The 13,717-nt window shown below is 53.8% G+C and overlaps 1 protein-coding gene across 1 annotated transcript; it reads left to right on the forward strand.

The window, feature by feature from the left end:
• The first annotated feature begins 476 nt into the window (after window positions 1-476).
• Window positions 477-13,353, forward strand: KCNK18 (potassium two pore domain channel subfamily K member 18). The gene is made up of 3 exons (XM_002698535.4): window positions 477-933; window positions 3,309-3,437; window positions 12,164-13,353. The coding sequence occupies exons 1-3, from the start codon at window positions 522-524 to the stop codon at window positions 12,955-12,957; spliced, it is 1,335 nt and encodes a 444-aa protein (XP_002698581.3). The 5' UTR covers window positions 477-521; the 3' UTR covers window positions 12,958-13,353.
• Window positions 13,354-13,717: the final 364 nt, after the last annotated feature.

Raw genomic sequence — 13,717 nt, forward strand, 5'->3', positions numbered from 1 at the left:
GGAGGAGCCTGGTGGGCTGCAGTCCATGGGGTCGCGAAGAGTCGGACCTGACTGAGCGACTTCACTTTCACTTTTCACTTTCATGCATTGGAGAAGGAAATGGCAACCCACTCCAGTGTTCTCGCCTGGAGAATCCCAGGGATGGGGGAGCCTGGTGGGCTGCCGTCTATGGGGTCGCACAGAGTCGGACATGACTGAAGTGGCTTAGCAGCAGCAGCAGCAGCTTCCTATCCAAGAGTCTGGGTACCACACATACCCAGGAAGGACCACCACTGGCTAAAAAGCAAAAGGCACATTCGGTACCTGGAAGTCAAAAGTGCAGCTTCGGAACGGGAAAGGCCAAAGCACAAAGCAACCAGCAGATAGTCTTTCCAAAGCCCCTGAAGGGCAGCTCAGGGGCTGGCCAGGCTGCTGGGCGTGCACTGGCCCGGTGGATCAATAGCAATTTGGGGCACTGAGTAGGGGTGGGCCGGGGAGAGGGATGCGCTATCCGAGAAACTCGAGAAACTCGCAGGAACTGAATGCTGTGCTTGCCGGCTGCTTCCCGAGTCCTATGGGTGGGGGAGGCGGGGAACCCTGGCACCAACCACTTAACGCTGGAGCCGGGCCATTCTCAGGGCGCTTTCCTCCACCTCCCCCCGCCCCCCGCACCTCCTCCCATCCTCTGGACTCCGGCCTCTCCAGCATTTCCTGTCCTGCCCACTGCGGGGAGGATGGAGGCTGCGGGGCTTCCCCAGGCGAAGAGCTGCTTCTGGGAGGCCCTGGAGAAGCTCTTCCCTCGTCTCTGTTTCCTCTGCTCCCTGGTGACCTACGCACTGGTGGGAGCTGCGGTCTTCTCAGCCATTGAGGGCAGCCAGGACCTGAGGGCAGAGGACCCGGAGTTTGAGGAGTTCTTGGAGAAGCTCTGTGGCATCCTGAAATGTAACAGCACAGGTAGGTGGCTCACCTGGTGGGCAGATCTTTTCTCTGTTGGTGGAAGCAGCCCCCGGAGAACAGCGGGTTTGGAGGAGGCTTGATCTGGGAGCCCTTTGCCTGCCTCCTCCCCATCCCTGGGCAAACTTAGGCAAGTGACTTCTCTCTGAGTCTCGGTTTTCCCTTCTGTAAAATGGGAGAGAAGAGCGGACGGCCTCTCAGGGTTGTTATAAAGAATGTAGGAAAAGCACTGGAAATCCAGTAGGTGTTCCCACCCCTTTGCCTCAGCTCCAGCCCCACCCAGAGCGGCATGGTCCATGGAGGACCGATTGCTGGAGATTTGATGGGGTGGGGTGGCATGGATGGCTGGCCAGATCTGGAGTCGGGGACTCCTAGGCTGGTCCTAAGAACTGCCTGCCCCACCTTGATTCAGTTTACAGGGACTAGAATTCAAGGAACCATCCAAATTGGATAGGCCCCAGCCTGCCTCTGTGGTCTTCTACTTCTTGTTTCCAAAGGCCTTTGTGTGTGTGTGTGGTCCGACTCAGGGGAGATAAGAAGGGTCCTGAGAAGAACCTGGGTCCTGGTTCCAGGCCAGGTGCTCTCCCAGCTTGCTGTGTGATCTGTGGCAGAGTAATTACTCTCTCTAGGTCTCAGTCTGCCAGGGAGAAGAAGGCCCACAATCTCAGGTCTGCCAACCCCAGGGACCCTGTGGGAAGCAGATGAGATAATAGATGTGAAGCCTCTTGGAAGGCACAGGGCACTTATGTCTATCCTTATTGCTTTTCATTGGTATTTGTCCCTTATTTCTATTCTGTTCTGTCCCCTAAAACTTGCAGAGATGTATTCAACAGAACAAGATACAATAATAGAGAGTGAAGAAAAGACAAAGGAAACACAGACTCTAAAGTTCAGAGGAATAACAGGGTCCCACGGTACGACAGGTCCTCAGCCAGGCTGTTAATGACGCCTCTGACCTGCGGGAGGTCCCTTCAGTGGGGATGGACCAGAGGCTGCTCACAGGTGGCAGAGTCCTTCCTCGGTGGAGGGTCCTTCTCTCTGCCTCTGGGCCACGCAGATGACCCACGAGATGCCATCAGACACTACGCCATCACTGGATCCAGACTGTCAACAAGTTCAGGGCTTTCCAAACCTGGCCACATACCAGAGTCATCAAAGGAGCCTGTCTCAAATACACATTCCCAGGCTCTTCCCCAAACCCACTGAAGCAGGATCTCCAGGGCTGGGCTGGGAATCTCATTTTTAAAAAGTTTCCTGGGTGATTCTGATGCACAGAATGGTACGGGGCACAGAGCTGGCCCATCCCCTGATTTTCACTGGAGAAAGGGCTTGGTAAGTGCTGGCTTCTGCAGCCCCTGTGCCGAGTGTTTTTCATGCACTATCTCACTAAATCCTCCCACCAACCCTATGAGGTATGAATTGTCCCCCTTTGACAGATCAGAAAACTGAGGCACTGGGAGTGAAACAACTTGCCCAAGGTTACCCATGAGAAAAAGGAGCCAGGGATTCAATCTGAGGCATTTAGATTCCTAAGCCAGAACTTTTCACCTTGTCATGCTTCCTCCTTCATGGGGAAACTGAGGCTCAGAAAGAAGCCTCATGTCCACAGCTACGGGAACTAGTCAAGGGCAGAGCTGGGTCTAGACTGCAGGTGTCTGGACTCCCAGTTCAGTGCCCATTCAAATAAGGATGGATTTTCTTTTATAAAATTAAGGAATTGTGTAATATTTCACAAAAATAAGGGTTTTCTGCTGTGTGCCTGGCTGTGTGATCTCCTCTTATAACAGTGCCAGATGGCAGGCAGTTTCTGGGATCCCTAAACCCCCTGAGTGCTGGGTCAGGGGAACCATTTGGGAACCTCCTGGAGAAACCAGGGCCCCCAACCTGGCCTCCACCCAGGCCTCCTAGACATTCTCAGGCAGCTGATGCCAGCCTTATGCCCATGCTCCATCAGGCTTAATGGTCTCCGGGAGTGGGGATGGTTTGCAACATGCAACTCCTCTCATTTCATGAAACGCTTTTCCTTTCAGTTCTTAAGACCCTGGTGAAAGAGACAGAGCAGAAGTTAGTAAGCCCCTTTGCAAGACTCAGAATGTTCAGAAAGCCCCCAGGGCGCTTCCATAACTGACCTCAGGCTGGTGGGCATCTCTCTCGAGTGCTCGTCACGCAGGTTTACATGGGCTCCTGATCTCCGCAGCTGCCAGAGCAGGACCTAAACTGCAGAGACGTCGAGCAAAGGGCTCCGAGAGCCATCTCGCGTTGATGAGGGCCACAAGGCATGGGGCGTGGTCCCAGGGGAAGACACCCCTTCACTTGGGCGGGACCTGTTTTAGAGGGTGGGACCTTCTCTCTCACTCTGTCCTGTCTGTGTGGAGTTGAGGAAGGCCGGAAGCGGGACCTGGAGAAGCTGCTGCAGAAGGTGAAGCCCCAGTGGTTTAGCAGGTCTGCAGACTGGTCCTTCCTCAGCTCACTCTTTTTCTGCTGCACGGTCATCAGCACAGTGGGTAAGTCCAAGGGCGAGGGCGGGCTTGCGAGAGAAAGCAGAGGTGGGGGTGGGGGCAACGCTTGGTAGGGATGCTGAAGTGTTTACTTCATTTAGTGCAAGAAATGGGTGTGGCGTGCCTACCCTGTGCTCAGCAAGATGGCATGAGTGAGGCTGCCACTGGCCCATTTGTGCGAATCAGGAAAGCATACCCTTTCAGTTCGGGCTTCCCTGGTGGCTCAGATGGTAAAGAATCTGCCTGTAATGCTGGAGACCCAGGTTCAATCCCTGGGTCGGGAAGATCCCCTGGAGAAGGGAATGGCAACCCACTCCAATATTCTTGCCTGGAGAATCCCATGGACAGAGGAGCCTGGCGGGCTACAGTCCAGGGGGTCACAAGAGTCTGACATGACTTAGCGACTAAACAATCTTTCCTTCGGGTGGGGGCAGCCCCATGCGGAGGTCCCAGTAAGCAAGGTGCAGGCTGCATTTCAGCTTCTTCTTCGTCTCCGGGTGAGTGCTGTTGTACAAAACATGCCATGTACCTGCCTGCCCAGGGTCTTGGACTCAGGGTCAACCAAATGTGGTCAGTGTGATGTGCTTAGGGTAACGTGAGAGCACAGTCACTCCAGTCTTGGGGTTTCAGAGTCACCGGCACACTGATGGCTGCTGACTCCGAAGGACTGGAGGAAGGCGCTCAAGGAGGGCTCTTCGTGGAGAGGGAGGAGAGTGTGCCAGAGCAGGACCGGAGCACTAGCCATGAGACAGAGGAGGAGGAGTGGGAGCTGCAGGGCTAACGAGAGCTAACAGCTGCCTGCAGGGGCTGTGCTAAGGCACCTCCTTTAAGGCCCACAGGGAATCAGGTCAGGGAGCCGAGCCCAGAGGGTGGATGTCAGGGGCCAAGGTCACACAGAGAATGGAGCTGGTGCCCGTGACAACCACTGAGACTCCAAGTCCAGTGCTCCTTCCCCGAAGGAGGCCGCTGGTTTGCAGGTCTATGGGAGTGCTGTGGGGACTCTGCCTCCTGCTGCACAGGGAGCTCCTGGGAGGGCCTGGCTGTTCCTGGGAAGCAGGGACCCCTCGGATTCCTGCGTCCAACTGGAGTGGATGATGGTGCCCGCAAGGAAGGGGCTTGCAGAGAGGAAGGAGCTGGCCTCCACCCTGCACCCTGCACTTGCTGTATATGTGTCTCCAGCCTCGGAGCAAGGGAGAGACTTCTGTGTGAGTCCTTGTCCAGGGGATGTCCCTCCCAGAACCCCAGCGGAGGAGAGGGTGCAGGGACAGACCTGCCCCCACCCCACAGTGAGCACTTGCATGTTTAAAGATGGACTTGTTGACCCTCAAAGCCACAGACTCTCCTCTCGATGGCTGCACAAAGGGTGGGCTCAGGGAATGGCAACCCACTCCAGGATTCTTGCCTGAAGAACATGGACAGAGGAGCCTGGCAGGCTGTAGTCCATGAGGTCGCAACGAGTGTGACGCAACTGAGCGAGTAACATTTTCACTTTTCATTTCCCTGGGTGACAGAAGACACTGGAACTGGGCCGTGGAGATAGCCTTTGCTGCCTCCCTTCTTTCCTTAATTGACACTTACTGAACACCTATGACTGCAACAGCAGCCGCTGCGCTGGCTGACACATGTGTATTTACTACTGACCAGGCTCCATTCTAAGTTTTTTGCCATGATTACCTGTTGAACCCTCGCAGCAGCCCTGAGGTTACTGCTGCTGTGCGTCCCACTCTCTGGATGGGGAAAGTGAGGCAGGGCAGGTCCACCCTGTTTGCAAGGTGACAGCTCATGTGTGTCTGGGTTCAGGCTGTCTGGGTCTTAACCTGAGACCCCACTGCTTCTGTCTGGACCTGACTTTCTCTGTGCCCAGCATGGGACTGAACTAGGTGGATGCCTCCCACCCCCGTGGGGCTCCGAGTCTAACGGAGGGAGGAACAATGAACAGCTAAGCATGCAGACGAGCTCAGAGGAGAAGCTTGGACTGTGAAAGTGGGTGAAACAGGATGTGGGTGTGGTCCTGATGGGTGGGGAGCAGGGAGAGGATTGTCAGTGAAAGTGACATTGGAGCTGAAGATCTGTGGAGATAAACCAGGCAAAGAAGGCTGAGAGCTTTCCAGCCAGACAGCAGGGCAGAACTCTGAGGGAGAGGCCACCAAGGCTGGCGGGCTGTGAGGGACGGGGCTGGTCTTGCATTCAAGCACCATATCCCTAGGCCAGTATCGGAGGGCCTCCTAGCATCTGGGCCCATACATTGGCCACCTGATGCAAAGAACCAACTCATTGGAAAAGACCTGGGTACTGGGAAAGATTGAGGGCAGGAGGAGAAGGGGATGACAGTGGATGAGATGGCTGGATGGCTTCACCGACTCTATAAATGTGAGTTTGAGCAAACTCTGGGAGATGGTGGGGGACAGGGCGTGTTGTAGTCCACAGGGTCACAGAGTCGTACACGACTGAGCGGGTGAATGACAAGAAGCTTCCCTCTGTGGTGCAGCAGTAGGAAGGGCCTAGTGAGAACAGCCAAGCCAGGGTTGGTAGGAACCTCCCTTGCTGGGGTAGGGTCACCATAGTAGAAGCGATGGAGCAGCCCTCAGCCACGAGGCAGGAGATCCTGGCTCAGCGTCCCCACCAGGCATGTGAGCCATTGCTCAGCCCCTGCCCCTTTTGGTCAGCACAAAGGATGGGGGCTCCGTCTTCATTCAGGAGGACATCAATTCAAGACAGTACCAATCCAGGGGAAGGGGGACGGTAAACCTGGGCTCACAAGGATCGTGGCTGGGCACTCATCCTGCAAGTGGAGCACAGTGGCTACTATGGATTCTGGGGGCCAGCCACCTGGGGTCAGAGCTGTGTGACCTCCAGTGAGCAATGTAGCCGGTCTGAGCCTTGTTCCCTAATCTCTAACTCCTCCCAGACCTGCCTTCAGGGTCTGTGTAAGGATCAGTGACAAGCACCTATATAAGCAGCTGCCACTAACAGAAAACCCAAGACAACTGGCTTAAACCGCAAGGAAAATATGTCACCTTGCAAGTAAGAAGGCCAGTGGGGGACAGCTCTCAGGCTGCTTGCTGGGCAGCTCACTTGTGACACTGACCATCAGATTCTCTCCATCTGGCTCAGCAGGTCATAAGATGACCACCAAGGTCCACTCCCACCCTGCTGTAGTCACATCTCACAGGCAGAGGAAGGGCTGGCTGTCGTAATCAGCAAGGAAACTTCTTCCGAGAAGCCTCCCACCCCAAGCCAGTCCCTGGCAAAGGGGGTTGGATTACTGGGATGATTTAGACTAACTGGATCTATCGCTGAATCAGATGAGGGAGCAGCAGCATTCCAGGGAAAGAGGGGGGAATGGCTGCTGGATGCACAGGCAGTGTCTACTGTGAGGAGCGCATACAAATGGGCACGTGCTTGTGTCGAAGGGCGTCCCCGTGTGGCTTCTTTCAGAACAGCTCTCATTCACCTGAATGCTGATACAGGCAGGGACAGGTAAGGGGCAGAAAGTGGGGTAGTTGTTGTTTATTCGCTAAAGGAGTAACAGCAACTTAATAGCTGTGCTACTGAGCACGTACCAGCGTCAGGCATGGTGTCAGCATGTTTCATATGCACGATTTTATTTAATTCTCACAGCAGCTCTACAAGGTAGGCGCTGTGACTGTCCCTTTTGGGAGTGACCTTGGACTTTGGCATGGTCGATGTCTTAGACTAAAGGATTCTTTACGGTGGGGGCTGTTCTGTACACTCATCGTGGGATGTTTATAAGTATCCCTGGCTTCTCCCCATTATGGAAACCCAACTTTTTCCCTGCTGTCTCCACCAGTTGTGAAAGCCCAGAATGTCTCCAGACATTGCCAGATACCCCTCAGGGAGCAAAGCTGCCCCCTGTTGAGAACCACTGATGTGATGTAATGGTTGTCAGATCGTGGTCCCTGGGCCAGTGGCATGACTATCACCAGAGAACCTGTTAAAATACAAATTAATTATCAGGCCCCATCCGAGACCTACTGAGTCAGAAGCTATGGATGCGGGGCCAGTGAACTGTGTAGTAACCAGCTCTACATGTGATTTTGATGCACAAGACATTTGAGAAACACTCTCCTGGGACAAGTGTTCTCAGGCCAGGCTGCACATCAGAATCACTGGGTTATCATTTACAGGTGCTCCCTCCCCTCCGCCGCCATGCCTGGACCCCACACCAATCAAGTCAGGCTTACTCGGGACAGGCCCAGGCATCAGTGTTTTTCAGAGCCCTCCAGGTGATTCTAATGGTAGTCCAGGCCATGAAGCACTGATCTAATGGAAATGCATTAGCTTGGTTTATATCCCAAGAAAACGATGCTCCCACTCATGTCCAAGTCCATTAGGACATCAGGCCATCCAGTAATTACTACTGGAAGGGGATGTTGGGGCCGTTTCTGCACTGCCCACAATCAATAATGGCCCTGCTGGTAATGCTGCTTGCTGCCCCGCATCTCTGGGTCACCTGAAATGCACCTGACCTTGATGATGAGGAAGGGACCCTGGGCAGGTATGAGGGTGATCAATCCCCAGTCATTTCCAAATGGATCAGCCCCTGGGATTTGAGAGTGCATGGGCTGTTAAATCCTCAGAGACCAAGTGAGGTGAACTGATGGCATTAGAATATACGCCTGCATTATAAGAAATGATATGATTTTTCCATTCTGTGTTCTAGCATTCAGTAATTGGGGAGGCAATCCATTTCCTTCACAGGGGCCTGTGCTCTGAGACTTGCCTTTCTGCCGTATGGCCCGTCCTCTGGATTGTAATCGTATTCCACTCGGAGGCAGCCACAATGACTGTTTATGATCCACTGAACCCACCTTTGCCAAGGACAGCATGTGGGTGGGGGGGGGCGGAGGTCTTTGGGCGAGGGGTGCACACGCTTGTTGGCTGTGGGCTGGGGGCCTCAGACGAGTCACCTGACTTTCCTCTTCCTTGCCCATTGACATGCAGTAATAGGGGTGGTTGCCAGCATTAGGGGTTCTGGTATGCATGGAATTCTGACTCTAAAAGGCACTTTACTCCATAAATCCGGTAAGAAATGTGATATTCTTCTCTTTACATAGATCTCACCTTAAGACCCCATCCTGGAGGCTGGGGGGCTTCCACTGGGAGCTTTTCCTGATTTTCCTATGGGTGCACGAAAGCTGGGGACTTACGCAACATCTGGAAAACGGGATAACTCCCTGCTTACGGGTCCCTCTGCTGACATCTTTTAAGGACTGCCGGCCCTGCAGGGCCTGTGACAAGCTCGGGCATGGAAATCTTTGCTGACACCCAGGCCCGGACCCCTCCAAGACTCCATGGCCTCTCTGAACTCCTGTCCCCATGAGGGGCTCCGGGTGCCCTCCTTTCTTCTTTTCCCTGCCCTGGAGAATCTCTCTACCCCCTCCACACTCACCCTGGCTCCAGAGAGCAGCTGCCCTGGCTTTAGCACTTAAGGGTTTTACCAGAACAGGAGACCCTGAGTCCTGGGCACATGGGGTAGTTGGTCCTCCTATCCAGGGCCTCCTCTATTCCCCACCTCCGCCCTCTCCCTGAGATGCCACTGCACCCCCACCTCCTCGGTGGTCATTGTCACTGAAGTATGGACGAGACGCTGTCCTGAGGTCCCTTCTGCCACCTCCTCTCCCCGAGGGGAGGGCTGAGCTGCTGGAGCCCTGCAGGGAGCAGAGACCAGAAACCCTGGGCTCCCTCAGCATGGCCGGCCTCACTGAGCAACCCTGGTGTCTGATGGGCGGTTTAGCCAGGGAGAGCTCACTCCCGACCCTGGTGCTGTCAGTCCTGCTGGGAACTGAGGGAGCTGAAGTCATGGCTTTGCTTCCCTCTTGAATAGGAGCTCCTGGAGGGCATGACCTCTGCCCGTTCCTCACTGCATCCTCAATACTGCCCACAAAAGCCTGGCACAGAGTAGGTCCTCAGTAAATATGAATACAGCTTGGATGCCTTTGTTCCAATCTAATTTGTTGTTGTTCACTCGCTTGGGCTTCCCTGATAGCCCAGTTGGTAAAGAATCCACCTGCAGTGCAGGAGAGCCCAGTTTCGATTTCTGGGTTGGGAAGATCTGCTAGAGAAGGAATAGGCTACCCACTCCAGTATTCTTGGGGTTCCCTGGTGGCTCAGCTGGTAAAGAATCCACCTGCAATGCAGGAGAGCCCAGTTCAATTCCTGGGTTGGGAAGATCCACTGGAGAAGAGATAGGCTACCCACTCCAGTATTCTTGGGGTTCCCTGGTGGCTCAGCTGGTAAAGAATCCACCTGCAATGCAGGAGACTTGGGTTCGATCCCTCGCTTGGGAAGATCCCCTAGAGAAAGGAAAGGCTACCCACTTCAGTATTCTGGCCTAGAGAATTCCATGGACTGTATAGTTCATAGGGTCGCAAAGAGTCGGACACGACTGAGCGACTTTCACTTTCACTCACTAGGTTGTGTCTGACTCTGTGATCCCATGGACTGCAGCATGCCAGGTCTCCCTGTCCTTCACTTTCTCCTGGAGTTGGCTCAAATTCATATCCACTGAGTTGATGATGCTCTCTAACCATCTCATCCTCTGCACCCCCTCTCCTTTTGCCCTCAATCTTTCCGCTGTCAGGGTCTTTTCCAATGACTCAGCTCTTGGAATCAGGTGGCCATGTTTTCCTCTTTGATGACCTGTTACTGATCTCCACGTGCAATTTCGTACTTGCTGTGCTTAGTTGCTCAGTCGCGTCCGACTCTTTGCAACCCCACGGACTGTAGCCCACAGAGCTCTTCTATCCATGGGATTCTCCAGGCAAGAATATTGGAGTGGATTATCATGCCCTCCTCCAGGGGATCTTCCTAACCCAGGGATTGAACCCAGGTCTCCTGCACTGCAGGCAGATTCTTTACCTTCTGAGCCCCCAGGGAAGCATACTCACTGGGGTGGTTATTTGATTCATATTTGCCCCCTTCACTAGACCAGAAGCTCACCGAGGTTGGATCCCGTATCTGTTTGGCTCACCGCTATGCCCCGGTGCATGTAGCGAGTGCTTATGTGCCTAGACCATATGAATGTAGAGCTCGCTGCGCCTGCCATCAGTGGTACCTTGCGGAAGCAGCAGGGTGGTGTGGAGAGCCCTGGGAGGGATGCACACGGAGGAAACCCTCTGAGGGCCTCCCCCGGGGCCCCAATGAAGATGGGCAGCCTGACCACCTGCGTGTGCCTGGAGGGCAGACGCTGAGGCCAGAGTTTGCACAGGAAATGGTGGCCCTGGAGGAGGTTTCGGTTTAGCGAGCTTGTCAATTGCCTTCCAATTAATTTACATAATTGGGCTGGGGCTTTCTGCACGAATCATCCTTTAGGACATCAAAAATTAAACACAGGCATTAAATACAGAAGCTTCTCCCTCTTTGTGGGAGGCACTGAGCTTACCCACTCCAGAAGATCCGGCGACTTGTACTGTGGGATTTGACAGTCCTCTGCTCCTGGGCCTCTGTCGACAAGAGAGGAGGCTGGGGTGATGGGAGGAAGCAGCTCGTGAAGAGAAGGAAGACTTCAACCTAGCCCTCTCTTTGCTTCGCTCACCTGTCCTCAATGGTTAGCATATCCAGCCCCCTTGTTGCTCCTGACCCAGCGGAGGGAGCTGGCTTGGGAGCCAGATGGGATTTCCAGGCATCCATCCTAGAGTGGCATTTATTGAGTACCTACTGTAGGCCAGGTTTCAATGCTTTGACCTCCAGCTTCACAGTTTATCACACAAATGCTTCTGGCTAAGTCGGTTCACTTCTCTGAGCCTCAGTTTCCCCGTCTGTGATGGTGATCACCATAGCTACCAATGAAGGCTTGTTAATACCTGGCCACCAGTAAGTGCTCAAAAAGCCAGCCCTTATTATTAGATCGAGGACATTGACTGCCTGGGAATGACACGCCCACCGAGTGTGAGGCACTGGTCTCTTGTAATCCCTCCAGCTGGTCAGTATGCAAAGCAGGGGTGGTCCGCCCCACTTTAGAGATAAGAAACCTGAAATGTGAGCAGTCACATCACTTTCTAGTAAATGGTAGAGCTGGAACTGGAAATGAGGCTGGCAGGATGCTGGATGCTGGGGTCCTCAACTCTCCACTGTTGTTCATGAACAGTCGTCTGACCCACTCAACCGCAGCTGGCTCTGAGGGCAGCAGTGGTCTGTCATTCACTGCTCCTCTTCCTGCCATCCCAGGAGCTGTGTGCACTGCTTACCCACCACTGGCACGTAATTGCTCTTATATAGAAACAAACCTCATACAGAGACCCAGACATCCCAGAAAGGATGGGCGTGGCTTCTTAGGAACCCATGCTTTCATGGAGGATGACGGAGGCGATGGGTTTGCTTGCAAAGCCACCACACCTGTCACCTGAGCTCATCGCGTTTCTCCAGGTGTGCTGGCTCTGTCCTCTTTCAGACGCTCAGAGATGGCAAAAGGCAAGGCAGTCAGCTCACTCCCGTATGCGGGCTCGTCTCCTGCCAAGGACATGAGTCTCCCTTACCCTAAAGATAAGCTGGGTTTCACCTCCTACTGCCCCAACCAAAGCAGACCTAACATCGGACAAGCTGATGAATGTTTTAAGATGAATATTTTTAAAATATGTGGTGCAAAATGTCATGCCAAGGAAAGGAAATGGCAGAAGGTCTCTTTAAAGGTTGTTTTTGTTTTTGTTTTTGTTTTTTTGCGGCGAAGTGGGAGGAGCCGCCGACCACCTGCGCACGGTCTTCTTTTTCAGGTTACAGCCACATCTATCCCGTCACCAGGCTCGGCAAGTACCTGTGCATGCTGTACGCTCTCTTTGGCATCCCGCTGATGTTCCTGGTCCTCTCGGACACGGGCGACATCCTGGCCACCATCTTATCCACGTCCTACAATCAATTCCGAAGATTTCCCTTCCTCCCCACTCCCCTTCCCAAGTGGTGCTCCGGACGCCCCAGCAAAAGACGACCCGACTCCTGTCCGGCAGATGAAGACGTCCCGCACGTGGTCATCCATGACCCGGAGCTCCCGGCCCCCAAACCTGCCCCCGCAGCCCCAAGCAGCAACATGGAGCTGTTCGAGAGACTTCTGGCACGGGAGAAAGACAACACCCTCCAGGTGCCTCCTCAGGCCATGGAAAGGAGCACATCGTGTCCCGAGCTGGGGTCCGGGCGGCTCTCGAGCTCCATCATCAGCAACCTGGATGAGGTGGGGCGGCAGGTGGAGAGGCTGGACGTCCCCCTCCCCGTCATAGCCCTCGTGGTCTTCGCCTACATTTCCTGCGCGGCCGCCGTCCTTCCCATCTGGGAGAAGCAGCTGAACTTCGAAAACGCGTTCTACTTCTGCTTCATCACGCTGACCACCATTGGGTTCGGGGACATTGGGCTGGAACACCCTCACTTCTTCTTGTTCTTCTCCATTTACATCATCATTGGGATGGAGATTGTGTGCATTGCTTTCAAGCTGGTGCAGAACAGGCTGATTCACCTCTATAAAACTCTCATACTCTTCTTTGCAAACGGGAGGTTTTCCAGTCCTGTCAAAAAGTGAAACTGCTCCATTGACTCGGGTTTTCCCATCTTGTTGAAGAGGGAAGGCTGCGTTGACTCTCAGGTGACGCCGCCGGCCAAGCTGATTGTCTCATCCTGTGTTTGGGGGCGCTCTAGTTAGAACTGGTGTCGCCTGAGACCTTGGAGTCACATTCCGACATGACATCTAATTACTGTCTTGAGGCCCTGCAGAAAAGTGGCCAATGTCTTGATAGGAAATCAAGACATTAGAAAAAACTGTCACCATCCTCTGAAGTCCAATTAATTGCCATCTCCATTTTTCAAAAGCTTCCCCTGATGTGAATCAAACCACCTCACAGATGTCACTGGGTTTCTTACAGCAGGAGGGAAAAAATTACCTTTGATTTTGCCATTTGTATTTTCAGCTAAATTAAAACCTTCCTAAGCCGCTCCCCTTCTATCCTTGGTGAAGCAGAGCGAGTCTGAGCCACCTCTTTTCTTGAATAACTGCATGAGTCGGATCAGCCCAATCCCCGCCCTTGTAACATACACCGATGGCACTAAGAGAAATTGTCACTTGTGTTCACAGGGGCCTGGCAGATTTCCTGATTGCCAGATTCAGTGTAGACTAGGGCTCTCACCAAGTGGCACAGGATCGCATCTCCTGAGTGAGCTGGCATGTGAACATGTTGATGTTTATGGATGGGTATGTAAAAGGGCTGGTGCTTATCTGGTGGATGTGAGCAGTTCATGAATGAATGGGGGGTCTGTGTGGCATGTGGCCTGGTACTCCAGCTCCC

This window comes from Bos taurus, chromosome 26 (assembly GCF_002263795.3).
Source record: "Bos taurus isolate L1 Dominette 01449 registration number 42190680 breed Hereford chromosome 26, ARS-UCD2.0, whole genome shotgun sequence".
Lineage (NCBI taxonomy): Eukaryota > Metazoa > Chordata > Mammalia > Artiodactyla > Bovidae > Bos > Bos taurus.

Bases quoted from the DNA above. Each gene is read 5' to 3' on its own strand.
- KCNK18 (XM_002698535.4), top strand. From the start codon at position 522: ATGCTGTGCTTGCCGGCTGCTTCCCGAGTCCTATGGGTGGGGGAGGCG. The intron at 934-3,308 runs GTAGGTGGCTCA...GTCTGTGTGGAG, and splicing joins CCTGAAATGTAACAGCACAG to TTGAGGAAGGCCGGAAGCGG. The intron at 3,438-12,163 runs GTAAGTCCAAGG...CTTCTTTTTCAG, and splicing joins CACGGTCATCAGCACAGTGG to GTTACAGCCACATCTATCCC.